Source organism: Scophthalmus maximus, chromosome 2, assembly GCF_022379125.1.
Source record: "Scophthalmus maximus strain ysfricsl-2021 chromosome 2, ASM2237912v1, whole genome shotgun sequence".
Classification (NCBI taxonomy): Eukaryota; Metazoa; Chordata; class Actinopteri; order Pleuronectiformes; family Scophthalmidae; genus Scophthalmus; species Scophthalmus maximus.
The window spans coordinates 19,506,702-19,527,325 of NC_061516.1; the positions used below are offsets into that span (position 1 = coordinate 19,506,702).

A 20,624-nucleotide genomic window follows, 5' to 3' on the forward strand; every position below is an offset into this window, starting at 1 on the left:
TTGTGACTTGAATGCACATGTGAAAGGATAATTAATAGCCAATTAAGGGTATGGCTTACTGTAACTGTGCGCTACGTGGTTCTTCTTTTTATTGCGAAATATCAAAAGTCAAAAGGCAATAAACGATGTCAGGTGGCCGTGAACTTGCTGTTCTTTTATTTCAGGTGAGTCGGTCACCTCAGGTGTGAACAGGCGCTTCAAATGTGGACGCAGGCGCATCGCGCGATCTCTCTCTCTCTTTCCCTCTCTCTCTCAAAGAAAGAAAATGGAAATGAACTCGTTAGTTACTGACTCTGTACATGGTGCTGAAATTCAGTGACTTCCTGTCTTTCACACAAAAATGGGGCTTCCGTGCCATAAATGCATCACTGCTGCACCAACAGTTGCTCACCCATCGATCCCCACGCACTCGGGCCTCTGACGAAGGCGAGGAGCGTGGCTGAATGCCCCCGAGAGCCGCGGTGCCAAGCGCAGCGCCTCGGGGCTGGAAGCGGGAGTGCGTAAAAGGCAGCGCAGTTTAGCCAATGCACTGGAGCCCGTACACACTCACACATCTCTGGCGGCCATGCACGCTTATGTGGCTCCACGCAACGGTGAGCAGGATGTGCGCTACACTGCGTAAACTCTGACGCGAATCACCGTGGATGCGATGGGGATCAGAGGCGAGATGCTGGAGACAGGGAGCCCCGCCTGGGAGTCCGACAGCGGCTCTACTGCCCGAGGGAGCCGCTGCAAATGCAGGCTGCTGTAAAAGCACAAATTAAAAAATCCATGTTAATCCACTTGTCAACATTGCATTGATTTGTTAAGATTGACATTTGGAATGCACTGTGTTATTAAAACATCATTTACCCAATTTGACCTGTTGGGGCGCTGCAATTAACTTTCAGAGAAACAAATTGGTTATTTATCTGCAGGGGGTGGATATGAAATTGTTGAGGGACAAAGATTTGTTTGGCAGCTGCATTTATTTTTGGAGTTTTTTTAATCGGCCAACACAAATGTAAAATAAATAAATAATACAATTAAAAGTTTGGAAAATTTTCTGGCATCTCACTGTCTTGAGATTTTTTGTTGTTGCATTGTGGCAGATGTGACCAAACCATCTGAAGTTTCTTCAAAAAGCTTAATGCACAGAAATGTACTGCTTCATCTTAAAGAAGCACAAGCTATAGCTTGGCGATGCAGTGCCTCCATCACAGACATCGTCGTGGCTTTGAAGTTGGTTTTCCCTGACATATGAACTCATTATAAAGTTTTAAATTGTGGCACCGTCGCAAACGATTTGGTCCCAATGAAACCCTGAATACTCAAATATGAACAGAGCTAAAATTACTTTTTAGAAATTGTTTGCATCAGGTGTCAACATGTAAATGAGGTTAATGTAGTCACAAACCACTGTTGATGGGTTCCGTCTTTGGGTTTTCCTTTGATATAAATTATTTATTAGACATTTCAAAAAACATACTGCATCATAAATGGTCTGAATTTCACTGATATAATGCTCTTATGGAATAAGTCTGTGTATCATCAAAAACAAATTGTGCCACAACATTACTTTTTTGGCCCTCAGTGGCAAATAAGCTATATATATATATATATATATATATATATATAGTTTCTTTGCTGTGTGGCGGCATATTTTCTTGCTGGGTGAGGCTGCTGCCGGCGGAAAGTGCCATTGGGAGCGTCTGCAACAATGTTTATGTGGGCGGTTTGTGTCAAAGTAACACCCAGATGAACGGTGGGAGCTGAGCGAGGTTTCCCCCCAAAAAACATTTCATTACAACGACATGATCCTTGTTCTCCAATTCGCCTGCCAGTGGTTTAAATGTTGTGGCCAATCAGCGTACACACTGCCGTGGTTTTGCAAGCAGGGACTCTCAAGTGGGCTGCAGAGAAGATTTAAAGCACAGATTCATTAGAGTTCGGAATAGCGGGCGCGCGCACACATGAACAGAGTGTTGTGCGATACCTGCCCACCGACTGGCGGGAACATCGAGGACCCTGCTGTGTTCCCGGGCAAGTGCCTGTGCTTGCCCTGGGGGCATGCGGTAGGATCAGCACCATGGATAGCACTCATGACATTTGCTACATCTACTCCTAATGGGCCTGCCACCTTGTTTTATATCTCTTATGTAATCAAGCCCCCCCCCCCCCCAAAAAAAAAGCTGGCTACCATGAGAATCAAACTCAGGATTGCTGCTTTGCCTGCCGCACAGATTTTTTTTTTTTTTTAGCGACTAGTTGTGTGGCGCATGGAGGACATGGCCACTGTCAATCAAGGGTTTACATATCATGGCTTCTTTTAGCCTTTTTTCAAGTATCTCACTGTCTCACCCCATTGGAGCGCAAACAGATGGTGGAACCGCCGAGTACTTCGCCAATCACAATATAGTGAGTGTAGAATAAAACAAGTTGTGTTATATCCCTTCAATGTCAGTGGGTGGATGTTCAAATCCCTTCGAAACTGGCACAGAGTCAAGCGAACAAATATTTTTGACCCGCTCTGCTGTGCTTGATGCCTGATTGCATTGTTTAACATTCCCAAAAGGGCTCGAGTGGCTCTCCTCTTTCCACTCTCCGTGTACCCTATGTCTTTCTGCATCTTTGCACTAAGAGAAACATAATAACTGCCCTTCCGAGTCTCTCAGTAAATGCCTTTTGTCCAGTGCAATATTCAGGTTGCCCTGTGCCTGTGCCTATAAAAGGACGTCCACAGTGTCTGTTTGAATAAAGGAAGGGGGGGGGGGGGGCATTTGTGTTGTGTCATGGCAGTAAACAGGGCTTTGTTTGCTGGCATCTTGGCAAGATGGAAGTTGATGGAAAAATGTCCATGTGCAGGGAAGAGTACACAGATAACACATGTCACTCCGTTGTCTGCCATGACATTGACTTTTGTTTTTGCAATAAACATGATGAAAACACCGGCATGTACTGTCAAACAATGAGTGAGTCATATTTAATATGATAGATGTGGTGTGTGTGTGTGTGTGTGTGTGTGTGTGTGTGTGTGTGTGAATAATTCTGTCTTAACCGATTACATCTCATTTATAAATGTTTGTCCTCAATTAAATCTGGTGAAGCCGCCGTAAGAACCTCGCCAAATACTGCCAAACTAATAAATCCGGCGCTATCAGCTCTTATTCATTTACACATTCCAGGCATGAGGGATGGTAGTGTACAGGAAAGGGTGGATTACTGTGCAGCGCTTTATAAACCTCTACAGCTTGTGGTCTTACTGTGGAGTGTGCACCTGGTCTGTTCTCAGAAGGTGACACCTCCAACGGATCGACTTGTCTGATTTCCATCCAGCCCCGCGGAGATGGAGCGGCAACTCGCCAGCGCACGTGGCCAAAAATACAGTGGCATCATTTGGTCCACTTACTGTCAGGAATGTGCCTTGGACACTGCTGAGATGCCACGAATGAATCAATCTCCCCAGCTATACTCATATATACCTATCTGACTATCAAATCCTAATATATTTTTATAAATAGCAAAGGATGTCAAATCTAAAAAGATCAAACATGTGCTCCGACGTTACACTACCAGTTAAACATTTTAAAAACTCCTTTTTGATCAAAGTTCAGTTATAGTTTAGACACTCCTGCCTTACCTTGTAATTAAAACGCCTCTCTGTATTTCTCTTTTATGTGTACAGCAATTACAGCACTGACATCGCTGATTAGAGCTCCTTAGCTTAACAGGAGGGCTCTATTAAAGGTCTGTGGAAGGCACACCGAAATTATGGCCTTCTAATTATTGACAAGGGGAATATTTAGGTCAATGAGACACCAAGAGCATCCCGAAAGCCCAACACCGATGACCAGCAAAGTGCGGTGTTATTACAGTTGACAAGGGAACGATTGATTTAATTAATATATTCATATCTGGATAGGAAAAAAGCTGGACACCTAAATATACTCACCAATTGTCCCGTTTCCTCAGGTCATCTTCCACATGGTCATAATTTTTCTCTACACGTGTTCATTTTGCTAAAGTTCACTCACTGCACCGGGCTTGTTTGTGTTAGCATCATGTTACAATTTTCACCAAAGCAAATAAGTAAGTTACAGCAAACACACGGCCATGAGTCAGTTTACTTTATCTCAATTACATTTGGAGATGTTTAACTGTGCGTTTCCTTCGGTCATACTTACCATTTGTTTGTTCCTTTGTTCAGAGCCACCACGTGGCACTATTGTTTGAGAGGGGCCCGCCGACAACTTCCTGGTTTTTGTGGTGTTGTTGGTGATGTCATCGCTGACATCATGGGTTAAACCAACTGGAGGGGGGAGGGGGGCGGGTCCTTTTTGTTGGGAATGTTTAGTTCGATGGTTTATTGTTTGTTACTATATTGTATTGAGATACTTACCTTTCATACAGTGAATGAGTGATGTCATTAGCTTGGGAAATGAATTAAATAACAATGAATGTCTCCGGGTATTGAGGTCACTGTATGTGTCAACCCTCAGTGAATACTAGTATGGGCTGAAGTAGTGCAGGTGTTAGTTGAACACCCTATATATTCAGTTGGACTGTTGCTTCTCGAGGGCTGGAGAAAGAGGTAATGCTGTGCTGCGGTGAACATGTTTTTTTGTTTTTTTTGTGAGTTCATATTGTTAGTTATTTGCTTTGTGTTTAATTTTATACATATAATTTTAATTTTATTTATACGTCTTTTCACTGAATTACAAATGTAATGGAGAGCACTGTAAGTGAATATTCACCTTTGGAGAGTCAAGATGTCTGCTTAGTCTGTCTACCTACCACCTTCCTTGACATTCGAGCCAAGCTATTCTACAAGGTGCAATACAACAATGTTCAAAATACTTAATTACTATTTAAGGTATTTTAGTCAGATCTGAAGTATTTCTGCAGAACAGGAAACATTTAAATTAGCAACATTCAAAGCACAAGTGGGTGCAGTTTTATTAGATTTGATTGACAGCGTTGGCAACATCAGCAAACAACACACTTGTAAAACTGTATTTTGATTATGATTCATATATTGCTGAACTCAATTTGTGTCAAATGATAATAGAAACTGTAAAAATGTATAGAAATGTTGTTCTTATGTCGCATCTTAAGTTGATCAATGCGATTTATTTTTAGCACCTTTAGTGCTTTCTCTACATCTGGTTGCATCATAAATAGTTTTGTTCATTATTTCCTGGCCCCCTTCATGTGGTTTTATTAATGATAAATCAGAAACATTCATCAATCCTCCAATCCAGATACCAACGTCAGACTTGTTTTTGTTCTTCCTGAAAGCAAGTCCTTGATATCCTGACGCTTTCCACCGAATTATTTTCATGAATTTGTCACCGCACCTCGCAGAAATGATCCATCACTGTTCACTTACTCGACGTGAAACAGCCCATCAACTTTAACGTTTGAAATTCTTTGGCCCTGGATGCGTCCTGTTGTACTGAAGTGTAGGTATTGCTGGACAAACCAAGTCCATCAGCCAACCTGTTTGCCTCATTGCTCTCCCTCTACCAGAGGAGGCACCACATGCCATCTTCAAGGTTGCACTGTCCTTCCCAGCCTGGCTTGCACCAAAACAGCTGATAGTTGGTCAGTTCCTTGCCTCCGTCCAAGCGCTCTTTCACCTCATCTCTTCCTCTCTCCGTCATCCAGTGTGTACCGACAGACGTTGATCATCAGTGCCAGAATTGCTGACAGGATTCCAGGGTGAGTGTCAGCTTTAGCCACAGTTGGAACGGGTGGAAAGAAGGAGGGAAGGATTGGAGGATTATTTGAGAGCCTCTGCCAAAAGCCCCTCTTTTGGTGCCTTGGCGTCAGAAGTGATGATTTACGCGGTGACACAGGATGATGACACAGCAGTTGGCCTCTAGCGTTGCCCTTCTCCTGTGCCACCTGCGGTTCAATAAGATCAAGAGCTGCTGTAACAAAGTGAGACCTATACTCAAAGAGTCACTGTGGTTTCAATATGGGATGCCAGCCAGTTAGATAAGGAACCCTTCCTCTTATAGAATATATATTTTGTTGGCATTAAAAACTAAGACCTACTCTCAAATGTTACTTCTCCTTGTTTTTAACATTTAGTTAAAAACTCTTTTTAAATGTTTTAATTCTCTTAAGCCCAACAGGCTGCACAATTGCGCAGTATGACAAAATTATATATAGGGAATAAAAGCATTTTCTCCTTTAGATTAACCAATCCCTGTATAGTATGTATTAAAGAGAATAAGTTGTAACCTTGACAGCCAGCTGTTCCGACCGGGTCAAGCTTAATCGCATCAACTCTGTGTGAAGACTCGGCTCTGGATGGCCAAGCACCACCTTTCCGGGCTTGCTGACTTTAGCTCGACATTGGCTCTTTTTTTCCATAACTATAAGAAGTGTGATTAGAGACTCAACACTAATGGTCCGACCCATGTCCCCGCAGTTGGCCCGACCCTTCCGTCCTTCCACTCCACCAGAAGTCAGCATCTGACCACCCTACGTTTGAAGGGCTGTTTGAAGTGGTTCCAAGGGGTAGATAACCCAAGGGGTACATAACTCCATATTCTGCTGATAGAATTATCACATGCACATGCAGCAATGTTTAAGAACGTCAGCACAAATGTACAACTGTTTTGCAACCAGTACAAACATACCGTAAATGAATAGGTGTCACATGTGCCGTACCTATCTATCATACAGAAATACATGTAACAGATGCATCACCTCAACATGTTTATATATAACCTCGATGTTGGTTGTCTTGCCCAAGGGCCCTTCAACACGGAGGAGTCGGAGATCGAACCACCGACCTACTTATCAGTGGGCAACCCACTCATCTATTTTTATCGATACACAAAGGCAGTAACGTTTTTTTTTTTATGGCCTTTTCCCCTTTTTATTTGCAGGCAGTTGGCAGTTGTTGTTTAGCACAGTTCATTGCAAAGCTTTTGGCTGCAGTCAGGCGAGAGGTCAACCGAGGCAGTGGGGAAAACTCTTTTCTCATAATCAACATTTATTTTACCTTACTATGATATGGTTTGGTCTCCATGGAAACTGCAGTGGATATTTTCTTTTTTTCTTCGACAGCGAATCCACTAGAGGTGGTGCAGCCCATCATGTCTTAAGGAGGAGAGATTTTGAAGAGCTGTTTGTTACACTGTCGGTATGTGCAGCTATGGGGGTAGAGAGAGAGAGAGACAAGACTTTTGTATCACTAACTTCACAAAAGTTTTCAAACCCCTTAGTTTAATGTAGGTCTGTAGTAATCAGACTACTGACGCAGACACATTTACACATACATGATCTGTGTTCATCCAACCTTTAATCCATGCACATAGAAAACCACTACATCTTCTAACCAGCATATATTAACTCATTCCTAACTTTGGACCTTCAACTCCTAATGCCTAAAAAGAAAACATCCCCAAATTCTAAATCTTCAACATGTCTTGACAGTTGACCAGAAAATCCCTCACCTCTCCATTCTTGCAAAGACGTATTTTCTTTTCAATAGTGCAGAAATACACATACCCGCAGTCACACACACACACATGCTCAGTTTCTCCTACTGTAAGTGGTTACCATAGATACCACACGATGAGGCTCATGAAGTACAGTGGGCCCATTTCACGTGGGAGATATTGTGTATTTATAGAAGCACTGTGGTGTGGCCAGAAATTAGTTTAGACAATACTCTTTACTTTTTTTTTTGTTGGTGGGAGGGGGTAATAATAAGCAAGTGCTGTATGGGGTGAGAGGCACTATGAGGTATGGTGAACTAGTAAGTTTGCATTAACGTTGCATTTAATATGTAGTAGATGTAGGAAATATCCATCGTGCTGAACAAAAGATGCACAGTAAAACGTTCAAAGCATTCACAGGTTGTTCTCCTCCCCCCTTTCTGTTTCTGCACATTCTGCACATTCCCATACATACACAAAAATGTGTATTACTAGAGTGTACGTCTCAACGAACCCCCCCCCCTCTGGCTGTGCCATCTGACAGCTCCTCTTCCCTCAAAAGGTCGGCGAGTTTTGGAAAGTTTCTCGCAGTAATGTGCCAACTCTGCACCCAGCTGCCTCGGTGCCTGCAATATGTGTTACGGGGAATCAAATAGAGAGCACATATCACGAAATGTTTAATTAAATCCTATTTTGTTGAATAATGAACTAATTAACAAACTCCTTCTGAACTCTTTTTTTTTTCCTCATCAAAAAGACATTGGATTTCGAAGTATGTTCCCTTATCTTCCCGAAGTAATTGTACCTCCTAAATTGGCATAATTGAATTGCAAACCATCCTGGAATATGAGGTGTATTGTTCTCATGGAATGAAAGCATCCCTAATTGCAATCCGTCATAATCACGGGGCCTTTTCATCTCTTTTCAGACCTTAAATCAAATGAATGGTTGAGTGATTATCGTTTGTGGAAATATTTTCTATTAGATATAATGGCCTCCCATTATTTGACATTGTTTATTTGACATAAGCCTTAAAAACCTAATGACCAATTACAGACAAGGTACGAACTGGGTCGAGAATGAGACGTGAGAGCATGTTGGCTACGGCAGGATAATCGATGAGAGGGGTAAAATAATTCACCTGGGCTGACTATCTACCCTTTGACTTTCAGGTTGTAGATTAATATGTGGATTAATATCGCTTTGATGTAATTATTGCCATTAACGTAGCTCCCGCTTCAGCCAGCGTAGCCATCTGCTTCTGTTCTCCCTGCAGTGCTTATTGGCTGGGTGACTGACGGAGCTCGCTTTCTTCAAGTCTTGGCACGCGGGGAGACAGTGATCCAGTCAGGAAGACGGGCATTACATTTTAATAGCTGTCTATAAGCCAGTCAGTCAGTCAGTCAGTCATCCATCAAGCCGTTTAGGAGATGCATTTGGGTACTCGGCCAGCCGTTTGATCAACTGGCCATTTAGCCAGCCTGTCAGATAATTGATCAGCCAGCGAACTTGTACGTCGAGGAAATACTCAAGTCCGCTGCTGGGACATCAGGTGGGAAACAGACAAGACACAGACGAACAGCAGTATGGCCTAGAATAGTATTGGTTGAATGTGCAGAGTTTAATAATGTCTATGTACAGTAGGTGTGTCCGGTGCACGAGTCTCAAAGGTTCCGGCTACAGAAGTGGACAAAAGACTGATGGCTCGTGTCTCTGTCATGTGACTCATGTGCGTGTCTTGCTCATGAAGTCCGAGGCCATCGCATAGCATGCTAAGCACTACGAGGAAGAGGATAAGTTCATTCTTGTCGTGGCTCATCCTCGACCAGTGTGAATCGGGTCATGGGGCCTTTCATGGTCAGTGCATCGTGGTTGGCTGCTCAGATGAGTTGACCTCATAGGTTGATAAGATCAAGTTGATCGCAGCATTAGCGTCAAATGTTCACAAATGATATAAGATTCATTCTCATTTGCCAGTGCAACCACTTCTAATTCAGTTTAGTTTATATTGTGCTTACTGCTGCTTCTGCTTTTCCTACCATTGCAACTGCTACTACTATGTCTACCATGATGTTACACCTGCCTCTTGTACTCCTACTTCTGCTGCTACTTAATCTCTCTTCTACTACTAGATGGTGAGTAGAAGAGAATGCAGAGGGGAAAAGAAAATATCAAAAGGTATGTATCAAAAGGTATCCCCAAGACACCCAGGAAGTATAGGAGTATGTTTTTATCCCCATGAACGACAGACCATACCAACCAGCTCCTCTTTTCAAAGTGACTGCTCTGAGGACTACATATGTTCTCTGTTCGTGTAGGAAAGTATTTGAAAAACACGTACTCCAGTAACCTTGTGTACACTTGAAATCCTATCGAACCTGCTGTTTTCACTGCGGATATTAATCTACCACTAAACAGAAGCCTCCAGTGAAAACAGGCGAGAGTCTTTCTACTCATCAGAAACATTACAGAAGCGTCTCATTGACGCACTCGAACTGAAAGCGATCCATTGTCGCTCGCATTACGATGGGAATCGTATTTTTGGGATCATTATATAACCTGTTCTGAGGAAAAAAAGGAGACCGGGTTTTTAAGGATTGTGTTGTATAATCAGTCTCCACATTTAAATGCTGTCAGAAGAATATCCTATTTTGATGAATTATTGATAACGTGACTATGATGACACTTGTAATGAAAAAGTAATGCTGTGCTGAAATAAAGTGTTCTAGTTCATTGATCAGTGGAGACATAACAAAGAGAAGACGCTCACTGAAGTCGGAACGCCAGAAAACATTTGATCTGTGATTTTTCTTTTTTTCTTCCCTGGCCTATTACATGATTTCCTTTTGTCAGTTTAAAGGTCAAGTTAGGGTAAGGTGAGTTACAGTATGTTCAGTGCAAGAGTTGTAAGGATCTTCACAGGGGGTAGCACAGTCAAAACATTCCTCCCACACCATGCCTGCTATCTTGCTTGTTAGCCAATTGTTCAAATGATAATCATATCGAACGGAGCGCTGGTGTCATTTTTTTCTTCCATCCAGCCTTTAACAACTGAAAACAAAATCCACGTTTGCACTTGGCCGGCAAGGTTTTGCATCGCCTCAGTGTCACAAACCCGCACAGTTGATGGTTGTGCGTGCACACACTGCTCGACGTGCCGCTGCGAGCTCAACTTTAATGGGCACCCGTGAAAATGATGCAATTTCTTGAATTGCGTTTGTGTAACAGAAATGAACTCATGTCAGCCCAAAGGGGGGGGCTGACTTTGACAGTGTGCTGTTGTTTCCCCCTTTTACTCTTGGTCTATAGATGTTGTGAGTTTGGAGTTGCACTAAATGTATCTACCACCCACTCCACTCAAACACTATATGAATCACAGCTCATCATGTTTTTTTAATATATATATATATATATATATATATATATATATATATATATATATATCTATAGTAGCCATTTTCTGCCTTGGTCAATCTCTCTCTCTCTCTCCCTCTCTCTCTCTCGTAGCAAAATAATATTTAAAAAGTATGCTGCATTCAAATGGTCACTACGGTCCATGTATATGGTGATCACTGTATCTGTGCATGCTTCTCCCTCTACTCCCCCCTCCTCTGTGTTTCTGTTTCTCTTCATCGCTGTTCCTTCTTCATCAAAAAAGGCACAATAACCGTCATTATTTCCCCCCCACCATAAAAAAACAACATGCGCTTGCGACCACCGCGTTTCTTGTATATATATATATATAAAAAAAAAGCAGATGAATCCTTGTTCGGTTGATGTCAAAGCCCCCCTCGTCACTCTCTTTAAAACTCTCAGGCGCCCGCCTCAGCGATTCAGGCTGAGGCGGGCGCAACCGCACTGGAGGGGGGAAGTCAAGTCGTGCTGGACTGGCGCGATACCCTCGCACGGTGCACAACTCAAAGAGGACCCGACGCGCGACTAATCATGCTTTTAAATGATGGAACATGCTGATTTTAAAAGTTGACCAGGGATTTCTAGTTGTGGGGTGTTTGCGAGGCATGGCTTTCATTTTAACTTGCTTATTGCTGTCATGGTGAGTGTGGCAACTCTTCCTCCTCTCTCTCTCTCTCTCTCTGCCTGTTCTCCCACTTTTACGCACGGCGACCAGAAGACCGTGCGGATGGATGTGCGTTGTAGAAACTCTGTATTTGTCAACTCTTTCCTTACCAGTGTAAATGATTTGTTTTTGTCATCTCTGCGTTTGTGCTTCAGTTATAGTGTGAGCAGTGTTTGGGGAAATCAACCCGGAGACACCAGTATCTATTTGGATAACATCACGCGCATATTGGATAGATTATTGGATGGCTATGACAACCGGCTGCGACCTGGATTTGGAGGTATGCTAATGACCGAGTGATATCACTATTTATATAATGTTGCCTTATAAATGATTGGATCCATCTTCCTTATTTTATTTTTTTCTCTGGGGATGAAGTTTTACTCCACTGGTTTATTTTGCATTAGTCTTAGTGCTTTGATGGTTAAATGTTACAATATATTTCTAAACAATTACCAGTGAACTATTGTAACCTGTTATGAGTTTGAGAATCAACTTAGAATCAACTCATGTTCTGCTTTGTTGTATAAATTAATTTGATTTGCAGTGGCCATTTTGCACTGTGTATGGGCTACACATTAAATATAGCTTTACCTTTGAGTGCTTTATATTCAGAAAAAAAAAAAAAACTAAACTTAAAATGCCTGAACCAAAGTTATTTTGTCGTTGTGTCAAAGCAACTACTTATCTTTTTGCTGTAGGTCCAGTTACGGAGGTTAAAACTGACATCTTTGTCACCAGCTTTGGACCGGTTTCAGATGTCGAGATGGTACGTGAACCACACCGAGCGCTGGAACACTGACACAGGGCGAACAGGCTATATATACTGATCTACACGTACATACATTTTATTTACATCACTTGTTAACAAAGTTTTGTGAACACAGAAAAAGACAAGATGTACATTTCGTCCACTGTGCATATTGCTTCAAGTCATGCTTCTCCCAGGCTTCATTATTCCAGCATTTGGGCAGGATGTCATTAGTGCAGCTTAGGCTTTTTAATCTGGTTGACAATCCCCCCCCCCCGTCAGAGAGGGAGAGCGAGAGATCTGGCTGATGTCGGGACAGGATAGGCTGACGACTCCTGTCATGGGATAGGCTGAACCCTGTATGTCTGTTGTACTGTGCAATGTTTAGGCTTTAGGCTTTAGATACTGTTTCATTGCAGCTAAAGCCTACTTGAACCGCCATGTGATATGCTGGTGGCAGTTCTATAGAGAGGCGTGTAAAAGGCTCTTCAGAGCAGCGAGGGCATCCATTTGGTCTAAAAGCATCCAGGATGGTATTGTACTGTAGACTGCATGCTGACTCTGCACATGAAACAATCTGTATTCATATTTAATGAGTTCATCATCTATCCGTTGATTAAGTAATTTCATTTCCAGACCTGTTTGTCCATAAGAATAAGATTTTTAAAAATATACGATAACCTTACAACATTGAAGAAGAAAAAAATATTTTGAGCTTTGGCTCATTTGGCTTATTAGAGGTCTGCGTCCCACATGGAGTTGATTGTATCAAAAATTCCCATAAAATAACTATCCTAAAATAAAAGTAAATTTCTTGATTCATTAATATTCACAAACCTGACTTTTAAATTTCATTGGCACTGGTGGCAATAACAGTCCAGAAATAGAAGAAAACAAAAAAACAACTCAGTCACATTGCCAGTGTTCTATTCAGCAGGTTCCAACGAAACCGTGGCTCACAAACCCATCTGCCATTCGCTCTGGGGGAAGAGGCGATAGTAACGGCAGAAGCAGCACCATTGGTAGGAGGGGTTCTACTTGTAGTAAATAAACCCTTAACCCACACTCTGACCTCCATCCAGGAATACACCATGGACGTGTTCTTTCGTCAGACATGGATTGACGAAAGGCTAAAATTTGAGGGTCCCATCGAGATCCTGCGGCTCAACAACCTGATGGTCAGCAAGATCTGGACGCCGGACACCTTTTTCCGGAATGGCAAGAGGTCGATCTCGCACAACATGACCACCCCGAACAAGCTGTTCCGCATCATGCAGAACGGAACTATCCTCTACACCATGAGGTAACAGTGCTGGACCGCGAGCTCCAAACACAGCCAAAACCGGGACAGAGCACAGACCTGGAAAGCAAATCAAACAAACCGGCATCCAAGATTATGTACAGACATTAAAAGAAATGAGGAAGACCATTCCAAAAATGTGCCGTCTGATTCTGAAAACAGGCTTGGAAAGCGATTCAAACAAACATACTCTAGCTATGTTCCAAATGGACATATGTAGGACAAAAAAAAATCTTATTTAGATGGAAAGATGGATTGACTTGACTTGAAAACTTTCCATTGAATATTCTTACAATCTGTATATGCTTAACTTTGCAATAGGTACAGTTACATTTTCCTTTCCAATGTTCTCCTTTCTTTTGTTTTAGTTAATGTGTCGGCTATTGTACAACGTGCCCAGCATGAGTCCAGCTTAAAACATTTATATCTTACGCCGTAACAGCGTATCAAATATAAATCAAACATGTCTCTCGACCCTCATCTATTCTGACAGATTAACTATAAATGCCGAGTGCCCCATGCGTCTGATGAACTTCCCGATGGACGGCCATGCCTGCCCGCTCAAGTTTGGGAGTTGTGAGTTTGTTTTTTCCCGTTAAGCTTCACTGGTCTGACAGATGGTGTCAATTTCAAATGATCACGCTGCCACTGCGTTGCTGACTGCCTGACAGCATATTCAAAATTGAAATGTCGCATACCGTCACACACTGCATACATATACACACAGTATAAAGAAATGTAGATACCAGTTCCTGCAAGTGAAAAACAATAGGGCATTTTGTGGAGAGGATAAATGAATTACTGTTTGAAGTATTGATGGAAATTTTGGGTTCCTACAGGGAACAGCACTGGGAAACAACTAGAGTTTGAGAATGACGGTGTTAACGGCCGAGTCCATGTAACTAAAAGATTGACAATAGCCACACTCACATCGCAGCCCACATATAACTGTATAAGTTAAAATTCATGGTGCTCATTAGCAAATGTTATCGCCGGTGCGTGGGAGAAAATATGGTATACAAAATTGGAAGGTATTTGCATGCACACTGCAGAGATTTATGATCATGTCTTTGACTTCACTGTATGATCTGGAGCAACAACAAGTCAGGAGATGAGTCAGTTTGTGTGAAAAAATGACCCTACATGCATAATTGTCCAACACTGCAGCAGCTTAGAATGGGTAGACATGGAGTAGTGTTCTTGAGCATAATTATGTATGGTTACTATTCTCATCTGAGGTGGAAAAACTAAGAAAAAAGGAATATAATAATATAACCAAAATATAAAATGAGGTCTTACATAGCTAATATTTAATGTTAAGGAGGAACCGAGCAATCATTATTATTTTTTTCCTGATAACACGGTGAGAATAGGTTATGTGGGCTGTGATATAATGCGTGGCTGCTCTCACTATTTCCTTTAAATTACACAAGTGGGATGTATTACCAAGTGTTACTAACAAAATATTTGCCATAAGTTTCTCATTTAATATATGTTGGCGTTTAGAGAACCAGGCCAAAAAAGGTGTGCGTGGATGTTCAGTTAATTTATTAGGTTTTGAGTGTCTTTGCTCGCTACACCCCAAATTAGTTCCAAAGAAAAGAAAGATAAGGACACTTTTATGAAATGGTGGATGTCCATGCTTTGACAAAGTCTTCCTCTCCATCCCGTCTAGACGCTTACCCCATCAGTGAGATCGTTTACACGTGGAAGAAAGGTCCCCTTTCCTCTGTCGAGGTGCCACAGGAATCATCCAGTTTGCTGCAGTACGACCTCATTGGTCAGACGGTGTCAAGCGAGAGGCTGAAGTCCAATACGGGTGAGCAGAGAACTCCAAGAACTGTGCTGGATCTGGTCCAGCTGGTCCTAGGATGTGTTGAGATTATAAAACTCTATGAAACTCTAACTTTAGCTTTTGACATGTGTGATTTCTTCTTTTTTTTTTTAGGAATGTGAAATGTACAGCATGTTCCTGCAGGGTTATGAGAGCGTCTGTTCTAAAACAATGTATTATAATAACTGACTAATAAAGTACAGTGTTTAAATATCTTTGCAGTTACAGTGGCTAGTTCACATTTTTGGAAAGATGGGAGATGAGGCAGTTCTACTTTTGTGTCGGTGAATTTCTCACCGGGACCAACAGTGATACAACTGTCTTTGGTGTTTGCTGTTGCAGGTGAATATGTGATCATGACAGTCCACTTCCACCTCCAAAGGAAAATGGGCTTCTTCCTGATCCAGACTTACATTCCCTGTATCATGACTGTCATCCTGGCCCAAGTCTCCTTCTGGATTAATAAGGAATCGGTTCCAGCTCGGACTGTGTTTGGTAAGATTTCTTTAATTTCAAGTACCAATGTGGCTTTCTGGCTTATTTTCAAAGTGTTCCAAATGCAAAGCGAGGACAAAGAACACACGCTGCACATTCGATCACTGCTGTTAAGGTAATTGCAACAAATAGGTCTTGCAGGCACTACTTTGTTGATGTTGTGGTTGTTGTTGTCATTTTGCATGATTGCAATCACTTAAAAAAGCAGTATAACGTGGGGAAAATGTCAATGAATGAAAGAAGAAATCCGTGACTCTTGTCACACAATCCATTGCAGTAAAGTGTCTTTCACTTTCTTAATGAGTCACAGTTTTACATTTGCAAGAGTCCATATCAAGTTTTTGTTCTCACCAAGTTTTGAGCTCTCCAAACTCAACTTTGTTTTTCTTCACGTATCTGAAACTCAAATTTAAATTTTCTGTATTTATTGACTCACCACCCACGGCTTGACCCCAGTGTGGATGTAGCTCGGGAAACTTTAAGTAATGCTGCATTTTCTGCACTCTGATTGGTTTAAACCCAACAGATTGGCCCTTAAAAATATCCTCTTCTGCAGGAACACAAAGACAGACACAGTCATCACAGTATGTTTTAAGCTTTATTCATGATCTCCATTCCTCCTCCACTGTGGTGGAGCTGAATTAATTGGCAATAAATGTCCTTTTTGAAATTGGTCATGGGAGGGCAGAGAGGGGGAGGATGTTTACTTGGCCTTCTTCCGAGCACTCACAGGTTCCGCTCGCTCACATTACATCACGCTACAGTTGCCACCAAGCTCTAGCCTGAGGAGCGGGGGGGGGGGGGGGGGGGGGGGGGGCTGAGAGACACCGAACAAAGACATGGCGAGAGAGGGAGAGTAAGAGAAAAGAGGGAGACAAAAGAGAATGAGACGAAACAAAGAGGGGGGGAACAAAAATGAGGAAATTGCGAGGAACTGTGTAGACATTTCCAGCCTCTTTAATTTGGATTCGCCGCACATTAAATGTCAACAAGCTGCAGCTGATCAGAGCGACACTGCTGGCCCTTGTAGATCACGGCTCTGTGGTCTGCACTCGTGATTGGCAGCGCGCCGGCGCTCCAGCGTGTCTGCTCACCTCGTCGCAGAATGGATCCCGATCATTAGTGTTCGCGTGGAAGTTTGAGGCCCCAATGTGGAAAGCACATCTGTTGCAGCGCATTGACCTCACTCAGTCCTGCTGTTTTCCATTTCGCTCTATAGTGGGTGTACGATTAAAAAAAAAACCCCAAAACAGCTCATTCCCTGGATCGGCTGTTGTTGAACAGGAGCTCTGGGTGAACGCCAGGCGTGCCGGGAAATATTAGAAGAGGTGATATAGAAGAAGCAAAAAAATCGGACACCACAAATTGGAATTTGCCATATTTGAACTGATGTAGTTTGTTTCCAAATGTACAGCGCCTTATGAGAGTCCTGCTGGAACTGGAGTTGCAGGATGTAGTTGCATCGTAGAAGTGTGTTGTCCGACTGAAGATTTTTCGAATGCTGTGGATGGTTCAATTGAGAGTTAGAACTGAGGGAGAAGGGAAGGGAAGCGATGAGAAGGGAAATTGCTATATGGAGGTGCACCGCCCTGACAGTACATTAAGCCATTGTATGTCGTGCGCTGGATTGTCAACAACTTCTCTAAGAGCTGAAAGTCCCTTGAGCTCAAGTCTCACAGACTTAATTGTGTGTGGCCTAATTTGTAACTTGCTTTTTTTCCCGTAAAAGCACACAAATGCCCCGAGCATTTAATTTCTATCCTGTCTTTGTACTTCATCCCCTTCCGTCCTACACCCGTTTCGTTCTCCCTTTCTTTCTCATTCTCTTGCCTCTCCCTCCTAACCCCCCCGACAGCTTTTCATCCCGTGTCCCTCCTCCCCTCCGCGATCATTTAACTTGTGCCTGAGCTTGAGACAGTCGGGCGCTGGTCGGGTTTTGGAGGAGGTGGATGTTTGAGAGTTGTTACCTTTCACCGCTAAAGTGGTGTGTTGACAATGCTTTTGATATATTAGTGGGTGCATTAAATCCCCCATGAGGTCCTAATGAAAAGTTCACAGCCACAGCGTATATTTTAGTTAAGGCATGGACAGCAGTTTTAAATGGCCCTTTCCCTGCTTGCCTTAGCTCGATGAAAGTGAATTAGATACTGTACGTAATTTGTTGATTGGCCATAAAAGGGAGATGATCATTGTCAGCATCTTTATGTGACTTAATAAGGAAGGAATTTGGGCAAGGCTAAAATATGTTTTATTTATGTGGCCCACTCTAATTTGAAGTGGTCGTATATCAAAGACAAGTTATGAATGACTTTTAAATCTATACAGTGAGCTTTTCTTGTGTTTTCTGCTTTGAGGCTGAGCTCAAAGAGATGTTGGCAGACTCATGGCCAGAGCTTCAAAAAGCCTAGTTTACTTCAGCTGACGGAAATATCAAAAACCAAGCTGCTTTTTAGGCTCTCATCCTTTCCACCGATACATCCATAAATGTTTCTTCCTTTTACCTATTAAATTAATCTTTCAGCACATCTATTCTCTGGTCTCTTCCTCTTTCCGTCATCTCACCCGCAGCCCATACTTTGTGAGACTCTTAAATGTTACAGATAAACAAATGTTAGCACATGGTTTGCGGCTTTTTGTGTGTTCATAGTGCTTCTCTCTTCCGTCACGACTGTTTACACACATGTGATCTTTATTTGTGTGCCAGTGTGGGGGCACGGCTGAGTCTGCTAATGGACAGAGTAGCATCCCCTCAAGTGACTTTGGACAAACCTTACTGAGCTGAATTGCCACATGCACTCACATTCTGGTTATGTGTTAATATGCAACAGAGCTGTTGTTGTCAGTTGAGTACACACTGCGGTGCATTGTTTTTTACAAAAGAAATTTCATATAAAATCTATTCTTACCCTGTTAGACGAAATGCAGCTCATGCATAACGTTGTCAAGGCTACTTTTCTTCGCTTGTCTCTATTTTCTGTACCACAACAGCATTAGGCTTATCGACACAGAACATGCAAAGTTTCATTTGTGCGAAGCTGCGTCACCCGCCCCAGCATTCCATTTGACAGAGTTTACATGAAAATTCAAATGCAGCCCCTAAAATACTCCCAACAATGCAAGGACGTGCACAAAAGAACACCCACAACAATCATGTAACTGCATTAACTGGAATGCTTCACTTTTCCCCCCTGCATATTGTTCTTCACAATATGAATAATGTATTTTTGAATAGAGCCTTTAGACATTTTAAAACATGTTTGTTTGTTTCCCACAAATTGAAGATATGACTACATCAGTTTTTTTTAAAACACACACATACTGTATGCCATTGATTGACTATGAGACCTCAAAACGAGCTCTGTGTCATCTCTGCAGCGCTGATTAATCTTGCAGCGCGAGCGCTTCAACTGCCGTCATCCCGGCAATGCTGAAGTGATCAGGGACGTCATTTTCCAGATGGCAATATTTTGGTGAAATAGTTGTAATGGTAATTTCTAAAGAGATACTACAGCTTTTGTCTGCCACTTCAATGATAAATGACTATTGCCTTGCTCTGGATTCTCCTGATGTATTTATGAGAATAGACAGTTTGACGTCAAATGGTGATTTTGATATCATGATTGATCGTGTTTATGATCTACATCTTGGATTCCGACTACATTTACAAACCAACAGCATGATTAGCCTACTAGATGCCTGCTGACTGGCCAAATTACTTAATTATTGAAAAATGGACGTAGTCACCGGGACAGGTAAGTGAAGCCAATGCGGAAGTGCCTGAAACGTGTATTCTTTTGAATGACCAGCAGAGGGCGACTCACTGGTTGCAAGCAGTAGTCCGTTTCTATACGTTTATGTCTATAAAAAAATGATTCTTCTCATTACTTGACGTCAGTAAGCATTTCGTTCTTTCACGTCTTTGCATTAATGTGATAGGACATTAATACTTTCCCCTCCCATCACCATAGTGTCACACAGGGAAAATGTTTTGGAAAATATGCTTATTCACTGCTTCAGTGCACTAAGTATGAATTTAGGTACAGGTGATTAGCTCAACTTGGCATGTAGGCAAATACCTGTATGCCTATCAGCTCCTCTACAGAATGCAAATGCGCAGGTTATATATTGTCTTCACACATATTTGTTAAATTTGGTGAGAGCCAACCTTTGGGCGCTAGATCTACATTAAATGCACCGACATGAGAGAGGTAGGCTACTAATTTTATAATGTAACGCTCTGCAATGAAGCAATATTCCATAAAATCTTATTCCTTTGGCGAATTTAAACCAAGACACTGCCGCAGCACACCAAAACATTAAAAGTAAGGATATTGTTAGGCCGGACAGCATCGTTCCAACTTCTGTCTCATCCCTGTATGCAGGTATCACCACCGTCTTGACCATGACGACGCTCAGTATCAGCGCCCGCCACTCCCTCCCCAAGGTTTCCTACGCCACGGCCATGGATTGGTTCATTGCCGTTTGCTTTGCCTTCGTCTTCTCCGCCCTGATTGAGTTCGCGGCCGTCAACTACTTCTCCACCCTGCAGGCCAACAGGGAGCTGCGGAAGGCGGCGGCGATGAAGGCGGCGGCTCAGGAGGCAGCGGCTGCAGCTCCGGCAGCAGCCACGGGGAACGATGGAGAGGTAACCTCAGTATAGCATAAACCAGTCCACTCTTTCTTTTTCTATCTAAAATCTGTAAACCTCACTGTGTGAGACTGATAACGTT

At 42.5% G+C, this 20,624-nt stretch overlaps 1 protein-coding gene across 5 annotated transcripts in view; it reads left to right on the plus strand.

Annotated features, from left to right (window-relative positions):
• Window positions 1–4,555: 4,555 nt before the first annotated feature.
• The window catches only part of gabra6b (gamma-aminobutyric acid type A receptor subunit alpha6b), a 31,219-nt gene continuing 15,150 nt past the window's right edge, over window positions 4,556–20,624 (plus strand). For 2 of the 5 annotated variants that reach the window (XM_035626240.2, XM_035626241.2), the window contains exons 1-8: window positions 11,272–11,490; window positions 11,670–11,794; window positions 12,216–12,283; window positions 13,348–13,568; window positions 14,059–14,141; window positions 15,241–15,384; window positions 15,742–15,894; window positions 20,277–20,539. In XM_035626240.2, coding sequence (XP_035482133.1) covers window positions 11,402–11,490; window positions 11,670–11,794; window positions 12,216–12,283; window positions 13,348–13,568; window positions 14,059–14,141; window positions 15,241–15,384; window positions 15,742–15,894; window positions 20,277–20,539 — 1,146 coding nt within the window. In that variant the 5' untranslated portion in view covers window positions 11,272–11,401. Of the gene's footprint in view, window positions 4,571–5,646; window positions 5,701–6,418; window positions 6,524–9,568; window positions 9,615–11,271; window positions 11,491–11,558; window positions 11,584–11,669; window positions 11,795–12,215; window positions 12,284–13,347; window positions 13,569–14,058; window positions 14,142–15,240; window positions 15,385–15,741; window positions 15,895–20,276; window positions 20,540–20,624 lie in introns of those variants that run through there. The other 3 variants (XM_035626242.2, XM_035626243.2, XM_035626244.2) reach the window with 3 other exon arrangements.